The 21,953-nt window shown below is 54.3% G+C and overlaps 1 protein-coding gene across 1 annotated transcript; it reads right to left on the bottom strand.

Annotated features, from left to right (window-relative positions):
• Window positions 1-238: 238 nt before the first annotated feature.
• SPP2 (secreted phosphoprotein 2) lies at window positions 239-16,189 on the bottom strand. The gene is made up of 8 exons (XM_016204623.2): window positions 16,099-16,189; window positions 15,889-16,013; window positions 13,666-13,788; window positions 12,516-12,623; window positions 9,157-9,211; window positions 8,390-8,440; window positions 6,178-6,273; window positions 239-346 (listed from the first exon to the last, which is right to left on the bottom strand). Exons 1-7 carry the CDS (start codon window positions 16,187-16,189, stop codon window positions 6,188-6,190), a joined length of 639 nt encoding a protein of 212 aa, XP_016060109.2. The 3' UTR covers window positions 239-346; window positions 6,178-6,187.
• Between the last annotated feature and the right edge of the window lie 5,764 nt (window positions 16,190-21,953).

Consider the following 21,953-nt stretch of genomic DNA (forward strand, 5'->3'; position numbering starts at 1 on the left):
CGATCCAAGGGAGAATAACGCAGCTCATGCAGCATCTTCCCTCAGTGGGACTTCTTCCAGGAGAGGAGGCCAGAGGAGTAGGCCTTGGGATGTGCAGTTTACCTTCTTGCGAAGGAGGCGAGGGCCCTGGGAGTCCTGGGCTCGGTTCAGCACGGCCCCCGAGATGGTAACTCGGCCAGCTCCTCAAACAAAGGAAACGGCGAGGGGCCCCTGCGGGGAGACAGCAGGTACTGGAGGCCAGGTAAAGGAGACACAGCCCCAGATAGGAAGTTCACGTCTCAAAAAGGGAAGGTCCAGAGGAAGGGCTGCGGCCACTCACAGGGATTCAGGCTGGTCTAAGGAGCAGCTGATGGGGGAGTGAGGAGGAAAGGAACCAGTTAAGCCAGTAGAGGGGCAGGCTGGCCTCAGCTGTGGTCATCTGAGGTTGTGCAGCTGGAGTCATTCATCCATCCATCTATCCATCCACCCATCCACCCATCCATCCATCCAACCATCCATCCACCACCCATCCATCCATCCATCCACCGTCCGTCCGTCCATCCATCCACCCATCCATCTATCCATCCATCCACCCACCCATCCATCCATCCACCCATCCATCCATCCATCCATCCACCCATCCATCTATCCACCCATCCACCCACCCACCCATCCATCCATCCACCCACCGTCTGTCCGTCCATCCATCCATCCATCCATCCATCCATCCATCCATCCATCCACCCACCGTCTGTCCGTCCATCCATCCATCCATCCACCACCCACCCATCCATCCATCCACCACCCACCCATCCATCCATCCATCCACCCATCCATCCATCCATCCATCCATCCATCCATCCGTCCGTCCGTCCGTCCGTCCATCCCTCCAATAAGCATGTCAGCACTGAGTATCTATTGGGCGTTACAAAGATCAATAAGGTATAGCCCCGATCTCCAACGGAGAGGGAGGAAAGAAGGAATCTCATACCAGTGGAGAAGACGGAGCAGAGCTCAGCACAGTAAATGAAATTTCAGAGACACCCCAGTGCAGGGAACCCCGAGGAAAGGGTACCTGGGCTCCAGGGATACGCTGGGGGGGGGGGGGGGGAGTGCTGAAGTCCAGCAGCAGGGGCTTGGGCGCGGAGCTCAGACCCAGACTGGGGACCAGAGGACTAGTCGGCAGGTGACTCCTCCAGGTGCAACGGAGGCAGAGAGAAGCAGGGGACCCAGACAGGGACCACGGGCGGGGGGAGGCCCGGCTCCTCAGGCTGCTCATCACCTGGGAGTCCAGACCCTCCAGGTGAGCAGGGCCTGGGCCTGTGAGGGTGTTAACACTGGTGTGGTGACCGTACAGAGGTGACTTTGAGAGGAACAAGAATTTGGCCGAAGTTCAGGAAAAGGGGTGGATGGGGCAGGGAGGGCCAGTGTCCGGAGAGGGCCTGGAGAGAAGGCCTGGAGGCAGCGAGTGCGGGCGCCTTGCCTTAAAGACCGGATGAGATGGAAGCAGGAGATTCAGGAGAAGCTGGGGACAGACCGGGGTGGGACCGCTCTGCGGCAGAGTCTCAGTACTCTCAGAAGCCCGCCTCCTCACTAATGTTTATTTGTAGCCCCCAGGTCAATACTTGTGGCGCTTCCAGCTTCGTTCCGGAACATGCTCAGAGCGACAAAACCTTCGAGTCTTTCCACCTGTGGGGGTGGGACTAGGTGACACCTGTCCCCATGTCTCACCCTCACTCTGTAAACAAGGGCCTTTATGGAGCCGCGTTTTGTGCACGTTTGCCCTCATTGAGGGTGATCTCGCTGTGTACAGGGGCCCCCGGGTGCAGCGCCGAGCCCTGTCCAGCGGTCCTGAGCTCACGGAGGCTGCGCGGGGCCTCGGGAGAAAACACACGTGTTCACGAGCTTCCTTCAGGCCTGCGTTAGAGCTGCCGGTGGTGAACTCCACGTTCATAAGTCCACGACGTATATTAAATAAGGTCTTTAAACAGAAACACACGTGAAATGTGACCAGCGGCTGGCGGGAGCCTGACCCTGGGCTCCCCACAGGCCCCACCGGTTGGGTGTTTGCAGACTCTGCAGAGCAGAACTGCTGCTAACAGCGAGGAGCATGGACGGTGCCCGGGGGGGCGATCGGCCGGTGCACACGGTGCGCGAGTCTCCGAGCAGAGCCAGTAAAGTCACCCACAGCCAGGCGTGCACCCCCCTCCGAGCACCGGCCGGGTCTTTCCCATCTTATGAGGGGGTTGGGGGTCTGGCCGCCCCAGGAGGTGGGCGGTCATGGAGCTCAGGACAAGAAGTCACTCGTGGGTCTGAGACCTGGTGTGGAAATCACCCAGCAGCTCACTCGGGCGGGCGGGCGTTCTAGGGCCACCCACGGAGCTGATGGCAGGTAGATACATTGTAAACACTTCTGCTCCATCGCCTCCTGGCCTCCCGTTGGCTACCAGCCACCTAGCTTCCCCCAGACAACTACAAATGTATCTTAGAGAAATGTATCTTAGAGAAACAGCCCTCTTGTGCTGTTTTCTAAACATGGGGATATTGCCACGAGATGGAGCATCGCAGGAAGAGAGGGGCTTTGGGACAGACAGACAGACATCCAGAGCGACATCCCATGGCAGCACAGCCTCTGAGAGCAGGGCCCTCGGGGCCTCGGGGCCTCACCCAGGAAACGGAGATAATGACGACAGCCCATCGAGGGGACCGCTGCAAGATTTCCATAAGGCAGCGTGCGCGCAGGGCCCAAACACGGACCCCGGCACCCCCGGGAGTTCTGATCTGGGGACAGGCATGAAGCGGCCATTTGGTGAACATGCATCGAACACACTGACGAAACCAGGAGACTGATTCTTCCCGCCACACAGTGCTCGACAAGAGGCCTCGCTAAGGGTCGCCTCCTTTGCCGGCCGGGGGCTCGGAGTTCAGGAATTCCACACCAGTGACAACCGACATAAAGGCACGCTCGTGACTCACGCCGCTGTGGTTGGGGGCCGGGCGGTGTGGCTTGTGGTCTGCTGGCCCCCGCGTGATGAAAACGGCTGAGCCAATCCAGCAACGACGACCAGGGAAGCGCGGGGCCCTCTCGTAGAGCCCTTCCCGCGTGAGCGTGGGGCCCTGACTCGCCACAGCTCCTCTTTCACAACAGCAAATGCGAGAACATTTCAGGGCTCTTTGTTTAATTAGTACCTTCCACTGGCCACTCCGATATATAGGAAATGGTTTTCTAGAAAGAATCCCGGAGCCGTGTTTGCTGTGCTACAAACACTCCTACTCAGCTCCTGTTTTGTTCCAGAAGCTGAGACGGGCTCTCGGTGGGAGCCAGCAGCTCCGCCCGTGGGATGCTCACCCTGGGCGATGTGACATTCCGTTTGGAAAAAGTCACGCTGATTTTTATTATGGGTTCATTCCTCCCTCCCTTCCTTCCAGCCTGATTGAACCCCTTTTATATTCTAGGCAGCGTTGCTAGCATCATGAAGCAAAGGATATTATTACTAATATTTTAAGATAGTCTCATTAATCGTATTTTTCTTCTTGTTAAACTAAGATATTAAGGATAACAAGCTACGACAGCCCCAAGGAGTTCATGGCCCAGTAGGAACAAAATCAAGAATACTAATAATACGTCTTTGAAGGCCCTGAGCCCTAGAGGTTAGGGGACGGCTCACTGTCCCAGCTTGTCCATGGGAGCCAGGCCCGCCACCCCAGACCCTGGGGGTCGGCCCCCTCGCCGGACTCCCTGTGTGAGCCTGACCAGCCTTGCTTATGATTCTAGAAAACTCAGAGCACTTGCCCTGCAGAAGGCCAGGGGAGGGCAGGGACACAGCCGGGATGTCAGTCAATGCCCAGGCCAGGCAGCAGCCGCTGGCCTTTGGTCTGTGCGGTCTTTACGGGGATGGGTTTTTTGGCCCCGGCCAGGTAGCACAGTTGGTTAGAGCCTTGTCCAGATATGGCAAAGCTGTGATCCCCGGTCAGGGCACCCACAGGACACAACCAGTGAATGCGTGGGTAAGTGAGGCAACAAATAGTTGTCTCTCTCTCCCCCCCTCTCTAAAAAACACAACAAAATCAGTTTTTTAAAAAAACATGTTTTTTAAAAGAAGCCATCAATTCTTTTTATAGAAATCAGGTCATGGATTTATATAGCAATACATACACGTGCATGCCCAATACACGCATATCATTAATAATAAAATAGAGGCCCTGCCTGGAGAAGCCTATCTTTCCCCCCCCGAGGATGCTCCACAAAACAGAAGGAAATGACCTAAGTTTGTAAAAAAGGAAAGTGATGAGTCTGTTTCTTCATAATGAGTAGTTTCTAGATCTCAGCTGAAGCTGGTTTTTATTTTTAGGGGCACATAGATGGAAAAGTAAACCTACTATCTTCCACCCAATATGACCTCACTGGTCAATTTTCCTTCTATTTTAGTAAAAAGTCAGTTGTCTTCTTTTAAATCAATTACACTATGCTTAGCTGGGTTTTTTTGGTTGGTTGGTTGGTTGGTTGTTTGTTTTAAATAATAGACTCTCAAGGAACCCAAGTGAAGAATCCCATCATTCAGTCAAAGCACGCTTCCCGAATGCCTGCTGCGTGCCCAGCCCTGGGCGGGCACCGGGAGCCGATGGCGAGGAAGCTCCCCGAGCTCTGCGCCCCGGGAGGCTGGTGGGGACAGAAGGGGCAGAGAGGAGATAAGCCGTTGCAGTGCCCGGGGCTGACTTGAGGGAGGCCCATAGGGATGTAGCTCTAACCGGGAGGGCCCCCCACACTGAGGCCTGAGTGGGGAGGAGGGACTCGCCGGGGGGTGTCCCAGGGAGAGGCCCAGCGGGAGGAACTGCAGGTGTCTGAGTGCTGCAGGGGTTTAGGGGCTGGGTGGACTCGGGAGGAACAGGCCAGAGAAGTGGAAGGGGCCAGGTCACCAAGGCCTTCCCCGGCCAGGCTAGGGAGTTCGGACTTTATCCTGAAGGCACACAGTGCTATGTAAACTGTAAAGCCCGGGAGAGCCCAGGCTTTATTATTAACTTGCGTGTGGTGTATGCGTGCGCACGTGTGTGTGAAAATGAATGCACACTGAGTTGATACCTATGATTGCGTCCAAAGGTTCCTTTAAGTGTGTCCTTCATGATGTCCCTTTACCAAACGCCTTCAGAAATACACAGCTTCAATTGCTCCAATCCCCAGTAACTGGGAGTTAATGCACCTCACCCTCCATGAGACTCAATGCCCAGTGTGGGTCTGGGAAGCCAGGGCTCAGTCTCCAGCCCCCCACAATACTGCCCCTGGCTTGGGGTCTGACTTTTGCACACCTCTGCTTTATCCCATAAGTGAAGCGAATATTAGGGGGTCTCACGGAGAAGGCCCAGAGTCTCCTCTGTGCTTCCAGGTAAACCTGAGGACAGTGTGTGAGGCGGACATCGTGGGACCGGGACCTGGGCCAATGCCAGAGAAAATGCACGGACCAAACCAGTCATTTGCCAATTTTGGGAGAAGACAGAGGGGAAAGTAGAGTCAAGGATGCTCTAAAATTGTGAACTTGTGAAAATTAGGCGGATGGTGGTGGCTTCCACTGAGAAAGGGAGCTGGAGAAGAGGCCAGTTGAGTTTCACTTGCTCCCAGGATTTCCATAGCAACTGCATCTAGTGGCCATCAGGGCCCAGGGCCCGGGTCCCAGGCCGAGCAGGACAAGAGCTGAGGACTTGGAAATATGTGCATCGCGATGATAAAGTCAGGCAAGTGGGAGAGACGACCCGGCGGGTGACAGACAGCCCGAGCCCTCACCGGGACCTAAGTCACCGACCGAGAAAAGGCAGGCGGGTCAGGCCTCACAGATCTGAAGGGTTAAAACCCAGTTTCCAAACGGCAGAAAAGCAAACAGGAGGCGAGGAGGTCAGCGGGAGCCGGAGCCGGAGCCGGAGTGGAAACTGTGGCAAGAAGCCGAGCAGAGAAAGGGGCGGGCGGAAGGGACGCGTGGCCAAAGCAAGGGGCTGGTCTCTTGTTTGCTCTTAAATTTGATCACATCAGTGGCAGGAACTACAAAAGCCACGGGAAGGAGGTGGAGGGTGCAGAGGGGAGCGGTCAGGGAGGGGGGCGAGGGGGGCAAGGGGGGCCGGGCCCCGCACACAGGCGCTGGCAGGTGCGGGCGCTCAGGCGAAGGCTTTCCCTCTGTTTCCAAACACACAGGTTTTACCCTGTTCTCTTACCTCAAGGCTGCTACTCGAGGCCAGTGTTTGCTCTCGCTCTGGGCCACTGGCTTGGGTGCCTTCTGTTTCCAGGCGGGAAGGCCCTTCTCATGATCTCTGGAGAGAGAAGGGCAGAGGCTCTGTCACTCACACCGAGGGTTAGCCGACGTCGACCAGGCGACAATGAAGTAATGAGAAGGGCCGTGCGGAGCATAACCGGAACCCACACTACCCCCAGAACCCCGTAACTTCGTCTTTCTTGTCAAGCTCTCTCGAACCCAGTGCTTATTTCTCCCCACCTCATGTGATCTGTCTCAGTCACAAGGGCAAGCCCTCGAGGGCACAGACTGTCACATTTCTCTCTCGGTCCCCTGTGGGTCTGCCCAGTGCTTGTCACACAGATTTGCTGCATTGAACTAAACTGTCATGGTCAAAGCCGCCTCTGGGAGAGCGGCCCATCTGTGTCAGAGAAGCTCCCAAAGCCCGAGATGTTGTTAGATTTCGGCTCTGGGATTCTAGTCACATTCATTTACATCCATATATTTCTCATCCCAAATGGCATTTCCCCAGTGTGTTAGCCAACCTCCAAGGCGGCCTCCTGCTGTTCACACTCTTGGGCATTCCCTGCCCACACAGAACCAGGGTGGGTCTGCGTGATTAATAAATATGCAGAAATGACGGTCTATCACTTCTGGAATTAGGTCACAAAAGACGATGCCTCTGTCCTGGGTACTCTGCAGCTTGGGCACCCCCCCCCCCATCATTTTCTTGGGGGAAGCCAGCATTTTGCAGATATTCAGACAACCCTGTGGAAAGGTCCATATCATGGGAAACTGAAGCCCTCAGTCCAACAGCCCGTGAAGACCTGAGGCCCACCAACCAACATGTGAGTAGCCTTGGAAGTGAACCCTTTGGCCCCAAGCAGGCCTTCGGATGACATCACAGCCCTCCCTGGTCAACATCGTGTCTGTAACCTTGTCAGAGACTCAGCCAGACACACCCAGCTAAGCTGCTTCTGGGTTCCCAACCCTCGAAAACTATGCGAATAGACAATTATTGCTCCAAGCTGCTAAGTTTGGGGTAATTTGACAACACAGCAATTGGTTATTAATCTGATTAATCAGATTTATTTCCAAATGTCTTTTGGCTATTTCCAAAATCAAGCCTAATAACAAATATTTTCCACCATGACAGAAATTCAAAAAAATGAACCACGAAGGCAGTTCCAAAAGAAGTTGTTGAAAAAATGTTCTCAGTGGTGGTCACACTGGTGGAATAACTGTATATCCTTTCAAAGTGACAATTTGGAGACGGTCTAAAACTTAGGATTTTTTTTTTTTTTTTTTTTAAATCAAGCCTCAGATTGTAAGCCATAGCAGTCCAAATAAATTGGAGCATGCCTAATGAGGCTCAGAGGCTGAATCCAATGAAATATTCGTATGTGTTTTAATCATTGCGATGGAGAGCTCTGGGACAGAGCGTGAATCTCACAGTTGTTTTGGAAAGCAGCATGGAAAAAAATAAAAACAGGCTTCAGAATCCGGCAGGTCTGTATCAAAGTCCTTTCTCTGCCACTTGCCAACTGGATCAAAGTCTTATGATGGCAGCGTAGCCTTGGGCAAGTTACAGAAACTCACTAAGCCTCAGTTTGCTCATCAGCAAAATGGGAATGAACACAGCGCCACCCCACAGGATGGTGGTGAAACTGAAGGAGAAAATTGTGCCTAGCAATTAGGGCAGAGTAAGAATTTTGTGTATACAATTAATGTCATGAGTTATTACTCATTTCTTCTATATAAGCAGGTAAATAACCTGGTTTACTGAGCTATCACAAAGATTAAATAAGAAAACCGATCTGTAAACGTGAGAAAATGCATACTGTTAATTTTGTCTGCTTATCACAAACTATAGTTGAGAGTAGAGGGCAAAGGGAAGATCGAAAGGATTTGGGTTCAGAAAACGCCCCAACGGGGGGCAGGAGAGAAGGTCAGTGCTGATCTCCCGAGCCAGGTTTGATGTTTCGACTCCTGGTAACACTTAACTGAGCTTTTACTGCCTCAAGTTTACCTTTGGAGCGATGCGCAGAGCCAGCTTATGTGGTACTGTGCTCTCTTTCCACTTCCACTTAAAACAGTTTGTGCGTCAGGGGTTGATCTCCTGTGAAACGACTCCCACCCAGCCTGGCCTGATGAGAACAGTCTGCTGACCTCGGGAGGAAGACAGGGCCACTTACCGCGTGACCGTTCCTGAAACTGCTCACTTCTGGGTGTGTTGGGAACGAGGCCTGGAACACAGCAACAGTCGTGAGGCCTTGCCGCTTCTGGGACATTCTGTGAATTTATTATTGATGCCCCAGACGTGCCCCTTAAACAAGGGGGAAGTGGGAGATCACCGAAGAGTTTGGCCACCATCAGCACCAACAGGAAAAAGCCTCAGGAACATAACAACGGCCACAGGACATTAACCCATCCTACTTCAAACGAGGGGCCACCCAAGAAGGAAAGAAAGGAGAGCCTCCCTCCCCCAACCAAGACTCGGAAAGGGGTGGTCCGTCCTCGACACGCAGCTGGAGGCCGCCCAGTAGATGAGCTTCAGTCCAGGTCCTCCTGGCTACAGGTTACTGCATCCTGGGCCCCATAGCTTAGGTCATGCATCCAGGAGGGCTGAGCAAACTGTTCAAGTTTATAGACCCTCTCAAGGGGAACCAGCATCCACCTTGACTATTGGACAGAGATGTGGGGCCATCAGATGAAGTCATGCATGAAAACCTCTCTGTAAACATAAACAGACCCCTAAATGAAACATTGTATCGCTGTTGCCTAGCGTGGAGAAGGGAACCAAAATGAAGGCAAGTGTTTATCTTCTGTAACGACTGCAGTTGTTCCAAGGGTAGGTATAGACATGTCTAGTATTAAATGACTCACCAAGAGAAAGTTTCCATATGAAGTTGTTTCAAGGAAAAAAAAACCAACATTAAAAAAAGAACAGATCTCAGCTTACCAAATAGATAATTGTTTCTCCACGTAGAGGATCCCAATAGACCCCCAAAAACCATCTACATAAATGTAGGCACCAGTATGTATCAGCACATGGAAGAGAGAAAAAGGAAAGACGCTGTAAAAAAATGCAAGTCTGCCCGGCCGTTGGAAGCGTTTCCTGCTTCCAGCAGCGGTTGGTTTGTTCCATGTCTAAATCCATCCAGTCTCTTATCTTTCGCGTCGGTAGTGTCACCATTTATTCCACTGAAAACGGTTCGCAGCTGTTTTCTAATTTTTTTGTTTCATCCAAGAAATCTATTTCGGTTTCCAGGAATTAAACTCCACCTGCTCTCTTCCTTTTGAATTGCAGAATTCTTTAATTGAAGGGGTTCTTTTTAAAAATTTTCTCAGAATTCTTTACAACCTCCTAATCTTCGAGGAAAAACAACCTGAGAGTTTATGTGAAAATCGTGTTTGTTTCAGGGAACAACCTAACCTAACGTCAGCATCTTCTTACAAAATGTGGGATTGGGGCGATCGTGAGTGGCCCTCACTCTGTAGCGAGGAAGGCTTGTGGGTTGCCCGAACAGCCAGAATCAGCTTCCCAAGCCAGACATGGAGAGGAGCTGATTTACAGGGCCATTAGTAATTAATTCCAATTGTCTCAAAGGTCATAGAATGAACTAGAATCTCTCAATATTCACTACTAACTCCTAGCCCCAGTCAGAGTTCTCATTCACCTGTCCTGCCAGCCCCGTCCCACTCACCTGTCCTGCCAGCCCCGTCCCACTCACCTGTCCTGCCAGCCTGTCCCACTCACCTGTCCTGCCAGCCCCGTCCCACTCACCTGTCCTGCCAGCCCCGTCTCACTCACCTGTCCTGCCAGCCTGTCCCACTCACCTGTCCTGCCAGCCCCGTCTCACTCACCTGTCCTGCCAGCCTGTCCCACTCACCTGTCCTGCCAGCCCCGTCTCACTCACCTGTCCTGCCAGCCTGTCCCACTCACCTGTCCTGCCAGCCCCGTCTCACTCACCTGTCCTGCCAGCCTGTCCCACTCACCTGTCCTGCCAGCCCCGTCTCGCTCACCTGTCCTGCCAGCCTGTCCCACTCACCTGTCCTGCCAGCCTGTCCCACTCACCTGTCCTGCCAGCCCCGTCTCGCTCACCTGTCCTGCCAGCCTGTCCCACTCACCTGTCCTGCCAGCCCCGTCCCGCTCACCTGTCCTGCCAGCCCCGTCTCGCTCACCTGTCCTGCCAGCCTGTCCCACTCACCTGTCCTGCCAGCCCCGTCCCGCTCACCTGTCCTGCCAGCCCCGTCTCGCTCACCTGTCCTGCCAGCCCCGTCTCGCTCACCTGTCCTGCCAGCCCCGTCTCGCTCACCTGTCCTGCCAGCCCCGTCTCGCTCACCTGTCCTGCCAGCCCCGTCTCGCTCACCTGTCCTGCCAGCCCCGTCCCACTCACCTGTCCTGCCAGCCCCGTCCCACTCACCTGTCCTGCCAGCCCCGTCTCACTCACCTGTCCTGCCAGCCCCGTCCCACTCACCTGTCCTGCCAGCCCCGTCCCACTCACCTGTCCTGCCAGCCCCGTCCCACTCACCTGTCCTGCCAGCCCCGTCCCACTCACCTGTCCTGCCAGCCCCGTCTCGCTCACCTGTCCTGCCAGCCTGTCCCACTCACCTGTCCTGCCAGCCCCGTCTCGCTCACCTGTCCTGCCAGCCCCGTCCCACTCACCTGTCCTGCCAGCCCCGTCCCGCTCACCTGTCCTGCCAGCCTGTCCCACTCACCTGTCCTGCCAGCCCCGTCCCACTCACCTGTCCTGCCAGCCCCGTCCCGCTCACCTGTCCTGCCAGCCCCGTCCCACTCACCTGTCCTGCCAGCCCCGTCCCACTCACCTGTCCTGCCAGCCCCGTCCCACTCACCTGTCCTGCCAGCCTGTCCCACTCACCTGTCCTGCCAGCCTGTCCCACTCACCTGTCCTGCCAGCCCCGTCCCACTCACCTGTCCTGCCAGCCCCGTCCCGCTCACCTGTCCTGCCAGCCTGTCCCACTCACCTGTCCTGCCAGCCCCGTCCCGCTCACCTGTCCTGCCAGCCCCGTCCCGCTCACCTGTCCTGCCAGCCCCGTCCCGCTCACCTGTCCTGCCAGCCCCGTCCCGCTCACCTGTCCTGCCAGCCCCGTCCCGCTCACCTGTCCTGCCAGCCCCGTCCCGCTCACCTGTCCTGCCAGCCCCGTCCCGCTCACCTGTCCTGCCAGCCCCGTCTCGCTCACCTGTCCTGCCAGCCCCGTCTCGCTCACCTGTCCTGCCAGCCCCGTCTCGCTCACCTGTCCTGCCTCGCCCCATCTACTCTTAGGTAGTTCCTATCCACTCTTCATCTCTCCTGTCACTGCCCTACTTAAACCTTTCAACAGCCCCACTGCCATGAGGGCCAGCCAGGGATGCCCGACGTGACCAGTGAGGCGTCTCCTGACCTCCCCCCAAGCCGCCCCCCCTCTGTGTTCTGCTCCCTCCAGTCGTGGGTTTCTGTCCGTGTCAGTCCATGAGTAGATAAACTAAAATACCAGCTGTATACGGGTAGAGATGTGTTTTAAACGCCTGGCAAGAATACTGTCCCGTTATGAAGAAACGACGTGACAGCTGTTTTTATCCTGTTAGAGGCAGACCCTTACCCTCGCCACTTCTCCCTCAGCTTTAAAAGCTCGTCCAGCGGGTGCTTGCTGAGTGTCCACCCCCCATCGATCATCACCCTGGACTGACAGAAGCAAACGCTCCTGCCCTCACAGACTACGTTAGGGAGCGGGCAAGTCCACTCCGGGGCGACGGAAGGGGGAAGCGTGTCCCGCCACTCGCTGCGTGCCCGCCATGACCCGGGCGCCAGGCCCACCTCCCAGGCACACCTGGGTCCGGTCCACAGCCTACCTACCGGATGGCCTTTGTTCCTGGCACTTACTCCTGCCCTTACGGCGAAGGAGCTGCAGGTCGTGAGGGTTGGGTATCCCGCCCTAGGCTGCAGAGCTGGAAATAATTTTGAACTTGGGTCCAGCAAAAATGTCCCTCTTGTTCCACTAAACCATGGGACCATGAGCAGCATACTTAGGTCTAAAACTGTGAAGATTTGCTAATTGTTACTTGAAGCTCTGTTTCACAAATCTTGGGGAACTAGAGAGGTAGAAATAGATATAGATGTACAGATACAGAGAATGGGCTGGAGGAAGTAGGGACATTGAAAATGAGACTGTAGGTCTGTAAGGGAGAATCAGCTGAGCAGGCGGAGCTGTGCTGGCCCACCCTGGGCGAGGCTCCGACTGGCACAGCCGTGTCGCTGTCATGGACCCTCACGGACCCTAGGGGGCGCTGTCCTGGAGCACGCCGAGCCCCGCGCCTACCTCTTCACTGCTGTCCGACTCGGAGCTGGAGGACCAGCCGCAGCGGACCCACACGTCCTGCACCTGCTTGGCTGACATCCGCACGGTGCTCCTGCAGGTGGCTGCGGGCTGCAAAGCGCGAAACAATGAGCTGCACCTCCAGCCGCTCGCAGAGGGTTCGGCCCTCTGAGAGGTCAGGAAGGCCGGACAAGAGGACGCGGGCAGAAAGGGAAAACTCAGAGGCTTTTCGCTTTTCCAGAGGGGAAATTTCTCAAGACCCAAGGAGAGAGTGAAATATCTATCTCGTAGGCGCCTGGTACATTAGGGGCCCCGGGAACGCAGACGCTCCCTCACGAGCGCGGAGGGGCCGCCCTCACTTTCCCAAGTGAACAGAAAGAAGCGAGAAGAGCCCAGGGCTCTCCACAGGCCTCAGATTTCACTTAACAGATGCTGTGACACTTGGGGTTGGGTCGTTTGTAAAACAGAGCCCTGGCGAAAAGTCTCATGAAACAAATAATAAAACAAAAGATTCTTTTTTAGACTTTACGTCACTACGAAGCAACCCCGACATAAACTGATAGCGTAACAGGCCAGAGCGCATACATCTCAACGCAAGCGCCTCGGAAGGCGAACATTGGGTCAGTGGTGCTCCCTCGGCGGTGAACCAGGGGTGGGACCATGTATGGTCACTGACATTTACTCCTGATGTTTATCCCCAGTGCAGCCTGAGCCAGAGGGGGGGAGAGAGTATACAACTGTTCACCGCAAAGGAACGCGACTCTCACCGTTCGCGTTACAAAATTATCTTAAGCAGAATCTGAAATGTCTCTGGGATCTGTTTGGAGTTGGCCTCTTTGTATTCACTTTGCTTGGAACCATCAATATCCCCATTTTAAAGGTCAGGAAACCGAGGCAGCAGGGACTAAATAATTTGCCAGGATCATTCAGGACCACATACTCCAGAGCTCAAGCCCTCGACCACTGGGCTCACTGCCCCCACCCAGGGAACATACAGCGTGGGCACACTTAATGCCTCCCAGTGTGGCCGGACAACAGGCAGCAGGCCACGCCCTCAGAGTGACAACAAAGCGGCCCCAGGTCACGGAAGAAGACGAGGTGCTTCCTCGTGTCAGTTTCTGGGAGGGTGAGTGGCCCGTCCCACCACACTTACCACGTAGTAGCCCCTTTGGAAGTCACAGGTGGCGGGATCTGCCCCAGAGTCCCTCCTGCAGGTGGTCTCTCGAATGCTGAACTCTATATCCATGCTCAAGCTGTCCTCACCCAGGACGCTGACCTGCGCAGAAACAGTGTGGCTGTGCCATCGATGTGGTCCTGAAATTCACGTTGTGAGAGTGTCTCTCCAGGCACAATGAGAAAACATTCCAGTACCATCTGAGAAAGCGCTACAGTATCATCCACTGGGAAAAACAGCCGGGAAAGCGCTACAGTGTCATCCACCAGGAAAAGTAGCCGGGAAAGCGCTACAGTGTCATCCACCAGGAAAAGCAGCCGGGAAAACGCTACAGTATCACCCACCAGGAAAAGCAGCCGGGAAAACACTACAGTATCACCCACCAGGAAAATGTCAGGCATCTCAGCCGTGACCCTCCCGCGCCCTCTCGCTGAAAGCAGGGAGACGCTTTGCCCGGGGCCCTGCACTGCCCGGAGGAAACAGACCAGCCCCTCGGTGTCCCAACCCCAAGGGAAGGGTCCTGCCTGACGACTTACCTTTACAACCGATCCTCCTGATTCTCACCTTCCGCAAATTTGCCTACTGGCCAAACTTATTCATGACTCCCCATTTCGATACTTGGGGTCGTTTTGCAGTCATTCGTGGACACGAGAAGTTTTCATGGAAGGGGCACTAGGGAATGTCGCCTGACCAGTGAATCTGAATAATCGGAAAAGGCCGGAGAGGCAAGAGGAGGAGGCTTCCAGATAGGACGGCGGCATCTCTGTGCGCTCACTGAGGAGCGCACGCGGGCGCGCGTGTGTTTGCAGGCACCCGCCTGTGTCTGTACCAAGACGGTCACTTGCCGGAAGGTGCCCGCGTGGCCCTGCCTCACACCGGCTAGTGTCCCCCCGCCAGGCTTCTGTGGTGTCCGTCCTGGGCTCTCTCAGGACCTCTCCAATGAACTACTCACTTTCTTCTGTCGGGAGCCCAGCTAAACTGAAACTTAAGCAGATTTAAACTGCTCACCTGCGGGCCTGGCAGGCGGACGATTCCCCACAGCGCACGTGGGCCTCGTGAAATGCAAAAGGCAGAAGCCAACGGAGCCAGTGCGAGGAGCGAGGTTCTTTATGGCGGCCCAGCTCCCTTCCAGGACGGGTTCGCCCCTCAGCGTGTCAGCCAGCTGACTGCACACGTCTCACATGGTCCCCACACCACAGTGTCCAGGCCAAGGGGCCCCGCTCCGGCCACGACAGCCTGGCCCCGGGCTGCGCACCTAACTGACTAAAGCATCACCTGTCGTCTTCATGACCTCTGGCCCGATTGGGATGATTCGATTCATTTCCCGGGGCCCTGGAAACAGGACACGGAGCTGTTTTCTGAGGAAGGGTCAAGGTGAGCTTGGTGCGTTTGGAGACCAGAGCTAAGAAACCATGAGCCACGCGCTCCTCACGGTCAGAGAGGGAGCAAGCTAAGCGCGAGCGGAGGTGGCCCGCAGACGGCTGGGAGACGCGGGCAGAGGGCCCCTCCACGCCCCACGCGGCCTGTGGCTCAAAGGACCCAGCCCGCCCCCACCGTCACCTGAACTAACGTGAGGGCATCTCTGCCCCTGTGCACAGGAATGAAATCCTCGGGGGACAGGAGGGGGAGGCGACTTGCTGTCCAGGATCCTCATGTCCTTTGGGGGATACCTCTGCCTCTCTCTCTTTGCCTATCACAGACTTAGTCCCGGGAAGGCCGAGAAAACCCATCTTTCCCGACGCCCAACGCTAACAGGAAAAACAACTACCACGCTGGCAAAGGAAGCATTTCGTGAGCTCAAAAGCCAGAGTTTATTTCCTGTGAATGTCAGAAGCAGAACAGCTGGACTTGAAAAGGCCTCGGTTCTAATAAAGGAGCAGTTCTTAATAAAGGGTCTCAAGAGGCACCCTGGGGACACGGGCTACAAAGGCAGGATGCTCGGCAGGAACCGTCTGGAACCGGGAACGGGGCCAGGGCGAGGCGCAGGGTGGAGGTCGGAGGACCCGGGCCCCTGAGGAGCTGGGGAGCCTTATGGCAGAATCGTAACTAAATCCCTTCTCTGTCAAAAAACCGTCTGAAAGAGATGACCAGCCATTATCATTTTAAAATGAAAAATGAAAAAAAAGTGTACCCAACACACTGACCAAAGAAAAAAGGCAGAAAGCGGTAGGAAGAGGCGTGGAGGGGGCACTGCACGCTTACCCTCTTTACGGAGCTCCTGAAGGCCCGGAACAGGTAGGCGCTCAGGGAGCGAGCGTTCACGTCTGCCACCGACGCGCCCAGGGCTGCCCGCAGCGAGGCCGGGTCGTAGTCATACACCGGGAACCCTGGACACGCAAGCACGCGGGACACGGTGAGGCCAGGGGCACGGGCCGCCACCTCCCCCAGATCCGGTGGAGAGGAGTCCCCTACCTGCACAGGACCAGCTGCTCGTTCCAAGGACAAACATGACCAATAATGTCTTCAGCACCATCTTCTCCGTGCCGGGGAAAATCGTTTTCATTCGGAGCCGGGGGAGGGTCTCTGTGTGTCAGGGGCCCGCTCCTCGTCCTGAGAGCAGCTGTTTATCGGGTGTCACCCCCTCGCTCCCTCGGACCGGGCAGTCTGGAGCTTAACCAGAGACCATTGATCCAGGGTGAACATTTACCCGGGCAGCGTTCAGCCTGTGAAAAGGTGCCAGCCTGAGGCCACTCTTGGAGCTGCAATCTCATCCTGGGACTTTAGCCCATGGCAACGTCAACACGAGGCCCGGGGACCGGGTGCACTGTTTGTTTTTCTCTAGTTTCAGTTCACCCACATGCACAGTTTATTTCTCTTTGTTTTCGTTCCATTTTTGGAGGGGGGGGTGAATCTAGTTTTCAACAAAACTTCGTTTTAGACTGTTGTTGGTTTAGATCCCCTCTCTTGCTCCTAACGACCTTGCAGTTGAAGTTGGCTGTTTATGAAAAGCGTGTTTATGTCAAGATCTTTTGGGAAATTATAACTGCAAAGAGGGTTCATTTAATCAGCAAGGACCCACCTCCTCTGCCAATGGGCACTTTTGTGCTTCTCTTGGACAGGAAGGTGTTTGCATATTGATGACTTTCACCTGCTATAAAATCCCAAGGCAGTTCCTCAGCCATGAAAAAGAAGAGACACTTTGTAGCGAATACCGTTTGTGTGACATGCAGGTCCTGTGTTCGCATTTTTAGAATTCACACATAGGAAGCTGTGCTGTGCTGGGCCTCAGAAAGGCCTGTCCTGGGCACACAATACTGCAACACCCAGGTGGGAACAGAATTAAATATTTGTTAAATGAACGAATGAATGAACATACTTCATCTCTCTGAACCTTAATCCACGTCTTTCTCTTTGGAGCCGGCAGTAATTTCTGGTGTATAAAAGGTACCCAGAGGGTGTGCTTCGAGGCGATGACCACGAAGATTTCTAAGTCCATTACTCTTGACCTGGTCTGAACCCAATCCCATCAGCATCTTCCAGATTTAACTATCGACACCATCTGGCTGGGAACTCCAGGGTCTCATTAAATGAGCAGTAATAATAAAAGTAATTGCAAACGAGTAGAGGAGATTAAGGAGTCAACAATAAAGCAACATCGCCGGCACAGGACTATTGATTTTGCCTGTAGCTGGCTGGTGCACTGAGAGGTCATTTCATTTCTCAGATTCACCTGCTACAATAAACACGGGCGCCGGGCAGGCAGAGCAGGCCCTGATTAGTGCTCGAAAGTGATGATCTGAAAATGCCTCTGCAGAGTTCGTCACGTCTGCTAAACCTAGAAGATTCAGCGTAAGTCGTCCAGCCGGCCGGTGTGGCTCAGTGGTTGAGTGTTACCCCATGAACCTGGAGGTCATGGTTAGGTTCCCAGTCAGGGCACCTGCCTGGGCTTCAGGCTCGACCCCCAGGGGGGGACGTGCAGGAGGCAGCTGGTCGGTGATTCCGTCTCATCAGTGGCCTTTCTCTCTCTCTCCCTCTCCCTTCCTCTCTCTGAAATCAATAAAAGCATATTTTTAAAAAGTAATAAAAAAAAAATAAATGTAAGCCATCCATTGAACTTCAGGCTATAATTTCTTTCTTTCATGATCCTGTTTTCCCATCTGCAGAAATTGTACAGCATTCATTCCAGCAGTTTTCTGCTGTTCCAACAAGAATTGTTGAAGTTATTAAGAAAAAATTGAGTTTGGAGCAAATGTCAACCAAGCCTTTATCTGGTTATAAACCACAAATTTTGCAGCTGTCTTCCAATTTTTATTGATTTTTAGAGAGAAAAAGAAGGGAGAGAGAGAAAAACATTGATGTGAGAAACTCAATCAGCTGCCTCCTGCACCCCCCCTACTGGGGATCGAGCCCCAAACCCACGCATGTGCCCTGACCGGGAACCCAACCGGTGGCCTCTTGGTTCCTGGGGTGACGCTCAACCACTGAGCCACACTGGCCAGCCCCTCCTTGTCTTTTGGGCGCACACCCCCACGCGATGCCACGTGAGCCTTCCGGGGTCTTTGCCACGCAGCCCGGGGGCTCAGGCCTGGAGCAGACCCTGGGTCTGTCTCCATTTCTACAACCAGCAAGTGCTCAGTCACTGAAAACGAAAGAGCTCAGTCACCACGGTGGAAGGATACCCAGGAGACGTTTATACTTCTAGCAACCATGTTCGGACCCCGGGCCAACCCTTTGGGAGCGTAATGGCACTTCTAGGAGGCTGGGTTCCAGATCATGTTAAAGCAACACGCTTCCTTTTTAAAAATGTAAATCGGTGGACACGTTTGTGGGCTCAGCCTCTGGAAGGGCTACAAAAATTTATCTAAAAGCGTCTGTGACCCTCTCATACAAATATTTCTTTTCCCTGGGAAGATAGGGTTGTTTTCAGGACATTTTTCAGCGGGTGCCTCTTTGAAGAACACAGGTAGGGGGCTGCTTGGGGGTCAGCACAGGGGCCTTCCCTCCCCCGGCTTCCAGGTGGGGCGGCCGCGCCCCAGGGACCTGGGCTGTTAAACTCTTTGTTGACTCTCGAAGGTGTAAACAATGACCAGAGGCCCAGAGGCACCTTCTCGCCAGGGGCCCTGAGCTGCCCTGTCCTCCTGACCTGAAAACAACCCTCAGGTAGCATGAGATTCTCCTGCTTCCTGACACCCCAAGGACAGTGGGGGTCGAAGCCGGGGCCTAGGTGGGCTTGTGGGCTGATGGGTGGAGAGCGGAGAGGTCTGTGGGGAGCAGAGATGCGGACGGGCGGGTCCTGTCCCCCCTGGGGAGCTGGGCTGTCAGGGAAGCCTGCCGGGAGCCGGGCACCCCTCCCCCGCCCTGGGTCTTCAGTTCTGGCCACAGAAGGAACGTGGCTCAGAGTGAAGCTTCATAAATTGCTGATCCGCCTGAGAGACGCGGACAGGGGCCTGGAAGGAGCCCGTTTCTGGAATAATCCCGGAGTGGGCCGGGTTCCGGAGAAGCAGGGGAGCGGGGCAGGGCGTCCACTCCGCAGCAGTGACGCGGGTCGGCCGGTCTGTCCGTGGGCACGAGCGGTGAGACTGGAGGCGGCGGCTCTCCCGCAGCCCAGAGGCATTTCCCTTTTATCCTTGAGAGAAATGGACTGGACCTCAGAGCCGTGTGCCAGCTGGAGTGAAAAAGAGGGAGCCGAGGTGGGGAAAACAGGACAGAGGAAGCCTGGGGGCAGAGAAGGGACAGAGGCGCGGGGCCTGGAGTGGCCGCACCCCGGGGAGTCAGGGCTCGGGAGGAGCATCGCTATCTTATTTAAAAGCCACGAGGCAGAACGAGCCGTGGGTCTCCCTTCATCCTCGCAAGATCACTGCAAACACCAGTCCCCCACCCCAAAACTAAACAAAAAAACAAAAATGAAACCAAAAACTACTAAAGCTCTTAATGTGGGAGGGGTGTTTTTTTTGGCTTATTTTTAAAATCAAAAGCCCTCCACTGGGCGAGGAATGTAGTTTGGGGTTGAGAGTGGGAAGGAGCCATTGAAGATGCGCCTCAATGCCCCCCAACACGCTCACACACCCCCCCTGTGCCCCAGCAAGAAGCCCCTGCCCCCTTAATCTGGACCAGGACGGCTCCCAGGGCGCGGTTGGCTGGTTTCATTTTTCCCGGCTAAAACCTTTCCTGACGTGCGAGGGCAAACTCTACAGGACAACCCTATGGTGAAACCCCTCGCCCAGAGCACAGCATGTGAGCGACGCTGCTGAGCGACCCACAGAGGCGACAGGTGACCTGTGCGAGGGGACTGCTTGCCGGGCGCGGTCCAGGCCGCACCAGAGTCGAGACCTGCACCCCGGCCAGCCGGTTCCCGTTCGCGCTCCCGCGCTCTCGCCCAATGTTCTCTCCACCTCAGGCAGCCCCCCGCTGAGGCCAGTCCTCCTCACCATCCCTGCGCCGATCCTGGGCGCCTTCCTGCCCCCCCAGGCTCGGCTGGGCGCCCCCTCCGGGCCATGAAAGGTGGGCCATGGGCAAACCGGGCCCTGCTGCAGGAACCAGGCCCCCACGGCCCCTCCGGCCCGCTCCGGTCAGGGTGCTCCAGTCCTCCGCGGAGAGAAAATAAATCGACCGACCGAGGAGCTCTGTTTGCACTCTCCAACAAATGACAAGAGCAACACACAGCAGTTCCTCCATCATTTAATTCGTTAACACTGATTGAAACCACGCAGCGGGATTATCAGTGGTCGTGGACAGGGGCACGGCGCTTTTGGGGCCTCACACAGACACAGCACCTTGGACTAGAGGTACTTCAACACCTGCTCTATTTTCACGAGCCACACCTAAAGGAACGACTTTTTATGCAAAAGTCACAGAGTAACCGCCCAAAAGCCACCTCCCCGACAGGCCGAGTCGGAACGTCGACCACTTACCTCCAGCACGTGTGCGTTCCGAGTACCGTCCCCGTTCTGTGTCTGTGTCAATGAGAATTCCTTTAGCTGCTGACACTGGTGTGCACATAGGCCTGTGTCTTGAACTCACAGAAAAACAGCCAGTGGAAGTATGAAAATATGGGCAAATGCTTAATTTAAGGGGATCAGCCAATAGTTAGGCTAAATCTTGTCTTCTGGGAGGTTTTCATGTGAATGCACTGATTAAATTCAAAACTCCTACTTGCACTGAGGGTAAGGCCGGGACTGCGGTTTCTCTCCGCACAATCTTAGGCGGTGCCGTGTGCGTTATTTTCCCAGTTAGTATGCAGATGACACCAGCCTCTCCCCGGTGGCTTCAGAAAAGGCAGACGCTCTTGTTGCCATGGAGAAATGAAAATGACATTCTCTCGAGGAGCAATCTCAAAAATGCCACTCACTGACAATCTTTGTCATGTGAATTTGATGCCATCTGTTCTCAGAGTCCATCCCTTTTAGGCCATTCATGGTATTTAAGAAGACAGCTTTTATTTGTGCTCATTCCCCGAAAACACCATGAATGCTGTGAGTGGTCTTTTTAATCACCCAGACAAGATAAAAAAAAGTTTTCTTCATTGGGCTCATGCTTTTGTAGTTTTTCTAATTGGATTATCTTTTAATAGCTTCCTTCTAAGGTTTTCTTCTTCAGCCACCAAGTTTATAGCCTGTTCAAAGCTGAGAAAACTCATTATGGACACTCCCGTTGCCTTATGCACGGCCCACCCACCCCCTGGGGGTGAAGACACCCCCTGTTCCAGAGAAAGCTGGGACCAGGAGTGTTTAATGAGATAATCTCACCATCCATAATATTTAAATAAGCACATTGGCCTCTTCCTAAGCTAAGGGTTAAATGTAATTATTTTATGTTAAGAGTTCTAGGTTCACCTATCTCCTATCTTACAGTCAAGTTAGTAATTCCTATTTGCTATGCGTTTATGGAAAAGCCTTGTAAGTGGTTGGGTCCTCGATACGTATTCGTGGGAACCCAGCTGTGGGGAATTTCCCCAAGGGCAGGAAGATTCACGAACAGAGGTGCTCATCCCACTGACTAACTGGAGACAGCCTTCGATGACCACACACTGTGAAACCTGTTAGAGGCTAAATATTATGCAATTCTTAATATGATGTTTAAGAAAGCGCGGCTATAAAGAAGACATTTTTGATAAAATGTTAAGTGAAAAAGTTTACAGGAAATTTTATATGATGACATTATGCGAAATTCTAAGAGAGAGGGACACGCATGCATTGGAGCAAGCACACTGGGGAAGCGCCTGAAATGCCAGTGGTGATTATCTTTAGATAGTAGAACTATTTATATTCTTTCTACGTTCCCATGTAGTCTAAATTTTCTGTAATACCCAGGAGTTATTTTTAATGGGA

Source organism: Miniopterus natalensis, chromosome 8, assembly GCF_054644295.1.
Source record: "Miniopterus natalensis isolate mMinNat1 chromosome 8, mMinNat1.hap1, whole genome shotgun sequence".
NCBI lineage: Eukaryota > Metazoa > Chordata > Mammalia > Chiroptera > Miniopteridae > Miniopterus > Miniopterus natalensis.